The following is an 11,305-nucleotide window of genomic DNA, read 5'->3' on the forward strand; positions in this document are numbered from 1 at the left end:
CTGATTTCTCTCACACACGTGTCTGCGCATCAGTAAATGAAGGTGCCCTTCACCTCGGCAGTCAGGCACACAGAGGTGCCCAGGAAAAGCTGAATAAAGAAAAGAAAGGGAAACCAAAGAACTGGATGGAAGACGGGGCCCCAATTCGGAAGGCAGGATGAAACTGGGCCTGCCTGCCTGGTTGACCACAGCAAGGGCAGAGGCAGGTTAGGCTGTGGGGTACTCCGGAGTTTTCCAGGGGTCGTACCCAGAGCAAAAACGAACCCTGTCTTTGGGGCAGGGCGTGGCACATAGTAGGAACTCGATTATTTGTTGTTGGAAGCCAGAGTTCCAAAGACACAAAGGTGCTTCAGTGGCTCCTTGGTGAGTAGATAAAGGGGATCTCGTGGTCTCCTCCAATTCCAAGGTCCCAGGGAAGGGCCCAAGACTATATTTGCAATCGAAGACAGTTGTTTCAGGTTGAAGCCACCTGGCCAGGAGAGGCGTGACATCACGGAGTCGTGTGACGTCATACGCCGGCAAGTTCTCACGAGTGGGGGCTGGGAGGGGCAGGGCGAGAGGTGGGGGGGCGGACAAAGGGACCCCGCGCGCCTCCCCCGCCGTCCCCGGCGCGAGCCCCGGCCGACCGGCCACATCTGGAATTCATTGCTGCCGCGCCGGAAAGGGGAGGAGAGGAGGGCGGGGCGAGTGGGGGGGGCCGAGGCGGTGTCTCTCCCGCCCCCCTCCGTCCCAGGTCCCCAGCCCCGGGACGCAGCCCCAGCCCGGCGGGCAGCCCCAGCCCCTGCCGAGGCCGTCCCGGGGACGCAGACGCCAAAGCCCCTCCGGCCAGAGCAGGGACCCGGGCCTGCCCAGCCAGGTGAGTGTGCGGGGCGAGGGGAAGGCAGAAAAGACGGGCCCGGGTCCCCGAAGTCGCAGGATCGGAGCCGGGGGGCCAGGCCAGGGGTTGGGGCGCTCCCGGGCGCGCACGCGCCGCCCGTGCTCCCGCTGCACGGAGGGAGTGGTCACTGGGAACCTTCTCCACGACTCCGGGCGGCCCGTGCAGCCTCGGCCGCGAACCCCCAGACTGAGCTCCCCGCCTTCCTCAGGGACAGGAAGTTGGCGCCGACCACAAGGCGGAATCGGAGCGCTTTCGGCCGGAGACTGGGAGGCAGATCCGAGGGGGTTTGGGGAGTGTGGATGGGGGGAGGGCCCTCCGCCTGGCCGACTCGGGCTGGGCGAGAGCGAAAGGTGCCGTGCGCCGGGGAGCCTGCAAGCCGAGGGGCGGGGTTCCCCCGGGGACAGTCTGCCCCACCGCCTGCAGGTGGGCCCCCGTGCCTCAGTTTCCCCGGGTAGTTCGTCTTCTCCAGTCACCCCCGCGGGAGGCGTGGCTTTGTTCTGGAAAGAATGGGAACGTGACTGCGTGGCTCCGGCGCCTCATCTTTCTCCTGGGGCCCAGGGATGGGGCGGCGGTGCGAACCCCGCGTGGTCCCCGGCCCAGCAGATTGTCGGAACCTCGCCCCCTCCTCCGGCACCAGTTGACTCACCCGGGGATTTCCACACCCTCCCCCGACTCTGTCCTAGTCAGAGGCTCCAGGCGCCACGCGCTGAGCCCACGGTCCCCCCGCGTGGCGCGACGGCGGCTCTGTATTGGCCGTGTGGCCGCAGCTGGGATCACCCCCCCCCTCCCCGCACCTAAGTCCTCCGGCAATACTGAGATGAAGCCCCTTGGGGAGGGTATGAAGAGAGGCGTTCCCCACCCCCACGCGAGATGTAGGGATTCCTCGCGTGTGGCTGTCGCGAGAGAGGAGGCGCGGCCCCGGCGGGAGCGAGCGTAGATACCGCGCATTCCACCGCCAGATAAGGAGGCCAGACTGCAGCCCGAGGGCGGGGGCGGGTCCTGTCGCTGTCTCCGCGGAGACGCGCTGGGCTTCGCCTAGTCCGGGGGCTGCCAGCGACCAGAGGCGTCTCCAACCTTTGCTGTTGTTTGGGACTAAGCAGAGTTTAGGTGCCTCTACCCTCGGGGGCCCAGGGGGCTTCGTTCATTTGTTCGTTCATCCGTCGGTCCATCCATCCATCCATCCATCCACACGTTTCCTGAGCACCTTCTGTAGGCCAGGCATCCTGCCACAGGGGCCGGCCTCCAACACTCCTAACATGCAAAGCAGGCAGAGAACAGGACATACAATAATAATCTCTGAAAATGGCAAGTTGTGTGAAGATAAAGCAAGATGCTGCAATGGAAAGGCCCTGGGGAAAGTGGCTGTGGTAGACTGACAGTCAGAGGAGACCCCCCGCCCCCACCCCATCCAGTGACCTTGAAACTGAAACCTGAAAGACGAGGAGACAGTCATTCAAGGATTTGCAGGGAGGGCATGCCAGGTGGAAGAAGAGCAAGGTCTCTGACGTAGGGACGGGGATGGCACCCAGGAGGCCGCTGTGGTTGGAGTTGCGTGGCCCTGCGGGACAGGGGGAGGTGGCTGGATGGGCAGGGGCCAGGCCATTTTGGGCAATGGGGAGCCATGGAAGAATATGGAAGTTGGAGTGCCCGGCTGTACTGGAGTTGTAGATTAGATGGCTCCCCCTGGCTGCGGCGTGGAGAATGGCAGTGTGGGGTGGGCCTGCCTGCAGAAGGGAAACCAAAAGAAAGGTGGGGGCACTGGCCTAGGGCGAGTGGCATGGGATCCGTAAGTGACAGTTGAACTGTAAACTGCCTCAGTGGAACTTGGAGGAGGGGCTCTTGGAAGCCGCTGTCTTTCCTCTCTTCTAATCTCCCCTGAACAGTCTGGGTCTATCTCCAAACCCTGTGGCTTGTCCCTCTCATTCCATTTCAGGCCTGGCCATTCCCAGTTCTGAGCCCAGTGATCCAATACGAGCCTCGGGGAGGAAGTTAGGGCTGCTTCGGAGGAGCCGAGCAGGAGACAGGGCCTGTATTTAGCCAGGTCTGGGCGCCAGACAGGGGAGGGGAACAGCCAAGGCCTGCGTCTGCCTGGGGCCAGCTCTCCTGTCAGTCCCAACCTCCAGGCCTTGCTTCCTCTTTCTGGAAAGCATGGACCTGCCTTAAAGCTCTGTCTTCAGCAAAGTGGGGGAGGAGTGGGGAAGAGAAGAGGGAGGTGGTGTGAACCTCAGTTTCCCCTTCTCTGACTAGAGGAGCTACCCCTCCTTCTGAGGACCCCCTGAGAGCCTCCTGGGGCTGCGGAAAGTGAGGGTGCAGGCTGCTAGTATCCCCCTCCCCGAACCCCACCCCCAGGGAAGAAGACTGACTCTTTGGTCAGCCTCCGGGATGTGAGGAGTGAACCCAGTTCTTATTTCTCCAGGAAGCATCCATAAATCTTCCTCTTGGCTGCCAGACCAGAGGGTTGGTGGCCCCATGTGAGGGAGGGGTGAAGGGGGTGGCCATGGGACACACCCTGGGCTTCTCGCCCACCCGCAAGGGTGTTTCCCAGGCCTGCAAGGGCCCATGATTCTCAGTCATGAACCTCAGAAAAGGCCCAGGGGGCCAGGGCAGCCTGGGGGCGTCTGGTTGTCGTGACCCGGCGGTCAGGCCGCGCGGTTCACACTGTCCCCAGAGACATCTCCGCAGCTTTGACCGCCTTCTGAAAGGAGCAGTTGACCAGCGAGGGACGGCTCCCTCGCGCTTCCCTTAGAGCGCCCCCAACCGGGCCAATCAAATGCCGAGGACGGGAGGCTCTGGCCAATTGGCGAATCGCTCAACGCCCTGGGATTGAAAATAAGCCAATCAGGGCGCGGGCTGTTTCTGCCCCCGAAGGTCGGTCCGGTAAGGCCAGGGCCAAGCTCGCTCCCGGCCGGCTTCAGCCTACATCGGGCAGAGGGCATCGGGGCGCCCGGTCCGGCAGGGGAACAAGGGGCCTCTGTGTGGCGATCTGGGCGGGGCGACAGTCTCCGGGGATGCGCACAAGCCCTTCTCTGTTCCCAAACTAGGACGGATGCCCCTTCACCCAGGGGGAGCAGCTGCCTCTGTCAGGCCCGGGGCCAGGATGCCCCTTTGAGGGGGCGTCCGGGGCCTGAGGTGGCCGGGTGACCCCGGAAGCCCCCCATAGTTCCCAGGCTCACTAGGAACCGGCCTAACCAGCCTTTTTCTGGAACGGTACTCCTGGAGCGCACGTGGTCCTTGCGCGGCATGTTTCCAGGGACCTCGGGAGGGCTCTTCCCGCGCCCTCCCCCACCAGCTGAAGGCTGGAGCTTCCTCCTGGCCCCCCTCGTGAAAGACACACTCAGCACCAGCTCCTCTGTGACCCCCCCACCCCACCCCNACTCAGGCTTTGATGGAAACAAATGCTGGTCCCCCCTCCTCCCCTCAGCCCCCTCCCCGCAGGGCTGCACGCCCCCTCCTCGGCTCACATGACTTGAGGCTGCAGCAGCTGCCTGGTCCTCCCAGCCAGGACCTCCCAGACTGGTCTCCTGTGGCTCCCCCATCCCATCACCCCCTCCTCGCAGCCTTTCCCACACCGGATGTGACTGAGGGGTGAGGACTCCACCCTGTTTGTTCCAGGGCCTCACATCTGGATTTCATCCTGGCTGGGGGGGTGGGGGGGTGCCAGTGCCTTGCCCACCCCGCTGGGACCCTGCGTCCCAGGGCAGTGCTAGATGGTGCCGATGAGAACAGGATGTTGGGAGTCGAGCCTGGCTAGCTCAGTCTACATCTCCTCCTATAAGACTGGATGGAGGGCACCTAAGGGAGCTAATATATTGGCTAATATTTACTGAGTGCTTGCTCTGTGCCAAGGGTGCTTCATGTAGCATTCAACAGGATTTTCCCATAACCCCTAGGAACTGGGCTTTCTTCTCCCCATTGCACAGATGAGGACGTTGAGAGGCCAGACATTCAGTGACTTGCCCAAGGTCCCACAGCATGTCGGGTGGAGTGGGGTTCAACCCTGGATTTGCCATGACCTCTGAGATGCTTAAACCTCAGGGCCGCCCTGGTGTCTCCCCAAGCACCCATGGGGAGCACCCATGGCCTCAAGGCTCAGACCCAGCCTGAAGCCGAGGGCAGTGGGTGGTAATGAGCAGGGGATGGTGCTATCAGCAGCGAGCATCTTGCTGACCCAGGTTGGCAGGCAGCATGAAGCCCCAGGCTCTCGTGTATTCTGGAATACAAGGAGACAGGCCCTCCCGGCCCTGCCCAAGGCTCAGTCTCTGTGTAGGTGAGTAGAGTTCTGGAAGTCCACTTGTATTTGGGGGAGTTTCTGTTCTTTTTTGGAAGACAGCGTAGCCTAGAGGCTGTGGAGGCTTTAGAGCAAGTCTGCCACGTTGAGACTTACTGGCTTTGAGACTTACAGGAAGTGAATTGGCCTCTCTGGGTTTCCCATTGGTAAATGAAGGGCGATGGCAGTTCTGACTTCATACGGCCTCTCAGTGAGAAGTGAGGAAGCTGGGACTCACACCACAGCCAGCCGAAGTCAGAGCCCAGGCAGCAGCCATGAACTGACCTGTCTGTTGGTCTTTTCCCTCTGCAGCTCTGACAGCCCCATGGCCCTGGCCGGCCACTGAGCCCCACCATGGGCAGCCTGTACTCAGAGTACCTAAGCCCCAGCAAGGTCCTGGAACACTATAATTACACCAAGGAGACGTTGGACACTCAGGAGACGACCTCCCGCCAGGTGGCGTCGGCCTTCATCATCATCCTCTGCTTCGCCATCGTGGTGGAGAACCTGCTGGTGCTCATCGCCGTCGCTCGCAACAGCAAGTTCCACTCCGCCATGTACTTGTTCCTGGGCAACCTCGCCGCCTCAGACCTGCTGGCAGGTGTGGCCTTCGTAGCCAACACCTTGCTCTCGGGCCCTGTCACGCTGGGGCTGACCCCTCTGGAGTGGTTCGCCCGGGAGGGCTCCGCCTTCATCACGCTCTCCGCCTCTGTCTTCAGCCTCCTGGCCATTGCCATTGAGCGGCACGTGGCCATCGCCAAGGTCAAGCTCTACGGCAGCGACAAGAGCTGCCGCATGCTGCTGCTTATCGTGGCCTCATGGCTCATCTCCCTCGTTCTCGGAGGCCTGCCCATCCTCGGCTGGAACTGCCTGGGCCATCTCGAGGCCTGTTCCACCGTGCTGCCGCTTTACACTAAGCGCTATGTGCTCTGCGTGGTGACCATCTTCTCTGTCATCTTGCTGGCCATCGTCGCTCTGTACATCCGCATCTACTGCGTGGTCCGCTCCAGCCACGCCGACGTGGCCGGCCCACAGACGCTGGCCCTGCTCAAGACGGTCACCATCGTGCTGGGTGTCTTCATCGTGTGCTGGCTGCCTGCCTTCAGCATCCTGCTCCTGGACTATGCCTGTCCCATCCGGTCCTGCCCAGTCCTCTACAAAGCCCACTACTTCTTTGCCTTCGCCACCTTGAACTCACTGCTCAACCCCGTCATCTACACGTGGCGCAGCCGGGACCTACGGCGGGAGGTACTGAGGCCGCTGCAGTGCTGCCGGCGGGCGACGGGGGTTCAAGGGCGGCGGGGCGGGACCCCGGGGCATCGCCTCCTGCCCCTCCGCAGCTCCAGCTCTCTAGAGAGGGGCACACACATGCCCACGTCGCCCACGTTCCTGGAGGGCAACACGATGGTCTGAGTGGGCCACCAGGCCATGACAGAGGGCTCCGTGGAGACACACCGGGTGACCTTGGACAGAGATGTGGGGCTGCCAAGCAGGACGCCCCCACGCCGCAGACCTGGGTGATATTGAAAATACTTCACGCCAGGGGTGGCCGGCTGAGACGGTGGCCAGTCGGACGGCAGAGCTGAAGGGTCAGAGGCTAGTGCAGTAACTGGTGCGAGCCCTTCAGAACTGGATCATGGGGAGGCCTGGGGGACCTGGAAAGGGCCTGGTGACAACAGGCAAGCACTCGGGAGCTCAGGGCAGGAACAACTTACAACCCCTTACAAGGGATTTCACCATTTCACGACTGACACTCTGCCCTGTTCAGGGCTCCCCTCTCTGAATCTAGCCCCTTGCCCCCTCCTGGCAACCTTAGGCCACTTTCGCCAGCACTACTGCCCCAAGGGGCCGGAGGCTTCCTCCTTGACTGTCCTCGGCGGCGGCCCTGGCTGACGGTTGCAAAGCCCAAATCCACAGCTTCCCCAAATTTCACCAGCTGCCACTTCGGCCTCTTCCCTTTCCTCTCTCTCTCCATGAGATGCTGGGAAGCCATGGGGTGGAGAGGGGGGCTGGATGCCGTTCTCAGACCTCATCGGCCAATTGCACTATTTGGGGCCCAGAGGAACACCAAGGGCTGGAAAAACTGGTCTGGGGGAGCTGAGGAGGGCTCTGGGCCTCCTGGTGAGAGAGGGTGGAACTTGAGAAGGTTCAAGGGCAGCTGTTTGCACAGGACACCTCCCCCCACCCCCCATAGAAACAACCACCCCAGAGCTACTCCCACCTACGGCCCAGCGGAGGTACCAGATCTCCCCGGGGCAGGGCAGCCTTGAGCCAACGTACCTCCTTTCAAGTTGTATTGTATGGAGGGGCATGGGGGTGGGCATGCCAAGGACATTTGCGGGGTGCTGTCCCTTCACCTGCCCCAGAAGGACTTTCCTAAATTCCATGGATAGATGGAAGGGACATTGCGGTACAAATGTATATTTATGTGTGTTTGTGTGCGTGCGTGTGTGGTATCTGTGACCCACTCTCCCCACCGTGTTCCCCCTGAGTGGATGCTCTTGGCGTCTCCTGTCTGTATTGAAGCTGCCAAAGAGGGGTCTGGCCCCCCGCACAGACCCCTTTGTAATTGCTGGCTCGCCTCCCCACTTGAGAGCTGGGGTACAGCTCTCCTTGGGGAAGGAAACCTCATGCCTCAAAGGGATTTCTCGTGAATGCAAAGGCTGGGGGAGGGGGTCTTGGGGGGCAAGGAGCCAGTTGGGGGCTTGTCTCCCTTCGTACAGCTCCCCAAATGCCCCCCATGCCTGAGACCCAGGCCCAGGCCAATAAACGGTTCAATCTCTCATTCTGGTGGTGGTTGTCTCTTTAGGGTTAAGGCGGCACCCTGCTAGCACCCCGTGACTGGAGGGGGGATGGGACGGGGAGGGTGGCTGCTACCATGGCTTTCCTATTCTGTGCCCCAACCCTGAACCCCACCCAAGCCAGCATCACAGCTGGTTTTGGGGGAGGAGGAGAAGAAAGGGGTAAATGTTGACCTTTCCCTAGGGCATCTGTCTGGTCCCTCCCAGTGATTGATTAGATTTCTGGCCTCTTTGCTTCCCTTCAAAGGTAGCCTGGGGGGGTATGGGGAGGTTCCCCCTACTTCATCGCAAGTACACGTTCCTCCCTGAGAGATGGTCTTGGGGGCACGGGCCCAGATAACCTTCCCGGGCTCACTATTCCCCAAAGGAATGGGTAACTTTCATCAGGCACTTTCCAAGACGTGAATCCTCAGGAGGTGGGAGTTACTAGGAACTATCGTGGAGATGTGGGCTCAGAGAAGGTAAGTGAGCTGCTCAGGGTCACACAGTCAGGGCAGTGCCCATCTGGATACGATCCTGCCAGCTCCACCCTGGGCCCCAGAGAGTATCCTCAACCCCCCTCTTGGCCACCGAGGGAGTGGGGAGTGTAGGTTGCCAGCCGTACCCAGAACCGAGAGAAACCCAGATGGGACACAGCTGGGAGGTGGCTTCCTAGCTCTCTTCCTAGCTCAGCTCCAGGGTGAGGCTCCCCTCTGCCCAGAGGCCCAGGGCCCAGGGCCCCTTTGAAGATAGATTTGGAACTTCGATGGGGGAACCCAGTCCCTAAGCTATGGCCCCACCTAGCGCGCACCAGCGCCAGCGCAAACACGGGGGCACCCAGGAGCCGGAGGCTGAGTCTGCACTCCCTCTCAGGATTCCCTTCCTCTAGCAATTCAGAGACGATCTCTGTTTGGAAACCCGAGCCCCAGCTGAAACTGAGAGGAGAAAGAGGCACAGGCCAGGCCAGAGTCCATAGATTCCCCCCCCACACCCAGATATATACGTGCTTTCTCTACCCTCTCCTGGCCTCTGCCCAAACACCACGTCCTCAGGCCTGTCCTGGCCATCATCTCCTCTGTTGAGTCCTCCTGCTTATGTCCTGGGAGGATGAAATAGATCAGTTTATCTGTCTCCCCAGTAAAGTGTGAGCCTTTGAAGATAAGACTGCATCTGTCTTATTACTGTGTCTCTGGAACCTTTTTTTTTTTTTTTTAAGTTTATCTATTTTTGAGAGAGAATGAGCAGAGGAGGGACAGAGAGAGGGACAGAGGATCTGATGCAGGACTCAAAACGCACAAGCCGGGAGATCAGGACCCGAGCCGAAGTCAGAAGGTTAATGGACTGAGCCACCCAGGCGCCCCCGTGTCTCTCACATCTTAAGCAGTTCTTGGCACGTTCCCACTGCCGGGCCTTTGCATCTGCTGTTCCCTCGGCCTAGAATGATCTTCCCCCACATATGCCCGTGACTCCTCCCTGCTCCTTCTGGTCTATCGTAAAACAGCACCCTGGGTGAGGCCTCTGACCGCGCGTACGTTTCTTGTCCTACCTACTTCCCTTGCTACTCTAACATACGACACATTTTGCTTTTTTGTCCTGTTAATTTTCTCCCTCCTCTTTAGGATGCCAGTTTGTGACAGCCGGGGCTTCTATCTGTCTTGTTCACTGCTTGGCCCCAGTGCTCAGAACAGTGGTGAGGACACAGCAGGTGCTCAAGAAATGTTTGCTGGGGGCCTGGGCGGCTCAGTCGGTTGGGCGTCCAACTTCGGCTCAGGTCATGATCTCACGGTTTGTGGGTTCGAGCCCCGCGTCCAGCTCTGTGCTGACAGCTCAGAGCCTGGAGCCTGTTTCGGATTCTGTGTCTCCTCCTCTCTCTCTTCTCCTCCCCCATTTGTGCTCTGTCTTTGTCTCTGTCTCTCTCTCAAAAATAAATATTAAGGGGTGACTGGGTGGCTCAGTCAGTTGAGCGTCCGACTTCAGCTCAGGTCATGATCTCACGGTTTGTGGGTTCGAGCCCCGCGTCCAGCTCTGTGCTGACAGCTCAGAGCCTGGAGTCTGTCTTTGGATTCTGTGTCTCCCTCTCTCTCTGACCCGCCCCTAGTCATGCTGTCTCTATCTCTCTCTCAAAAATAAATAAAACATTAAAAAATTTATTAAAAATATTTTTAAAAAAAGAAATGTTTGTCAAATGCATTAAAACCAAAGCAAATGCTGGCCATTTCAGTGAGCGCGAAGTTTATTTTCTGTGAAGAAAATAAAATACGGGAAGCAACGGTTTCAGGTAACCCTGTAGAGCAAACTAGTATTGGCGCCCTGACAAGTGAAAAAGCCTAAGGCACCATAGAGGTCAAGTAATCTGACCAGGGTCACTTGGCATGTGAGTAGAGGGGCAGGGATTTGAACCCACGAAGTCCTTGATTGAAAAATGTAGTCACATCTCATCCTCTTGATCTGAAGGTCTAATTTGCTGATATCTCTCAAATCTTGGAGGCTAGAACAGAACAGACTAACTCACAGGGTTGCAAGATGACTTTCGCCTCCTTTCTCCTTACAGAGGCTGTTGGATGTTATAGAGTATCAGAATGACCTGGAATAACCTGGTAAAATGCAGGTCCTTAATTTAACTTCTAGCACATGTAACGTGGTTAGTGTGGTGCAGGAGCTGAATTTTAACCTTAAAAATTTTTAATTTTTAATTTTTTTATTTTAGAGAGAGAGCATGTATGTGCTCACACGAGCGAGGGAAAGTGAGAGAGAATCTTCACCAGGCTTCATGCTCAGTGTGGAGTGCAACATGGGGCTCGATCCCATGAATCATGAGATCGTGACGTGAGTAGAAATCAGGAATGGGGCACTGGATGCTTAGCTGACTGAGCCACCCAGGAGCCCCTGGAATATTTCTTTTAATTATGATACTAAGATTATTAGGCTCAGGGGCACCTGGGTGGCTCAGTTGGTTAAGCATCCGACTTTGGCTCAGGTCATGATCTCACAGTTCGTGGGTTCAAGCCCTGCGTCGGGCTCTGTGCTGACAGCTCGGAGTTTGGAGCCTGCTTCGGATCCTGTGTCTCCCTCTCTCTTTCTGCCCCTCCCCCGCTAATGCTCTGTCTTCCTCTGTCTCAAAAATAAAACATTAAAAAAAAAATTAAAGATTATAGGCTCAGCTGCAAATGACGGAAAACAGAGAATGTTAGTAACTTAAATTGAGAGAAAGAAATTGATTTCTCTCATATAAAAGGATTTGGAAATTGGTCCTGGATAAGGACAGATGCCCACTTATCAGCAGTTCAGGCTCCTCCTATCACCCTCCCTCCCTCTCTCTCTTCATCCATCCATGCAGCCATGAACCTACCTAAATACCTCACTGTGTTTCCTATGAACAAA

General features: G+C 58.4%; 1 protein-coding gene across 2 annotated transcripts; it reads left to right on the plus strand.

Moving 5' to 3' along the window:
* The first annotated feature begins 731 nt into the window (after positions 1 to 731).
* Positions 732 to 7,929, plus strand: S1PR2 (sphingosine-1-phosphate receptor 2). 2 transcript variants are annotated; one of them, XM_077767936.1, is made up of 2 exons: positions 732 to 856; positions 5,457 to 7,929. In XM_077767936.1, exon 2 carries the CDS (start codon positions 5,499 to 5,501, stop codon positions 6,555 to 6,557), a length of 1,059 nt encoding a protein of 352 aa, XP_077624062.1. In that variant the 5' UTR covers positions 732 to 856; positions 5,457 to 5,498; the 3' UTR covers positions 6,558 to 7,929. The 2 variants fall into 2 exon arrangements, with proteins under 2 accessions (XP_077624062.1, XP_077624063.1); XM_077767937.1 differs by lacking the exon at positions 732 to 856 and adding an exon at positions 4,294 to 5,144.
* The last annotated feature ends 3,376 nt before the right edge of the window (positions 7,930 to 11,305 follow it).

Source organism: Crocuta crocuta, unplaced genomic scaffold, assembly GCF_008692635.1.
Source record: "Crocuta crocuta isolate KB4526 unplaced genomic scaffold, BGI_CrCroc_1.0 scaffold115, whole genome shotgun sequence".
NCBI lineage: Eukaryota > Metazoa > Chordata > Mammalia > Carnivora > Hyaenidae > Crocuta > Crocuta crocuta.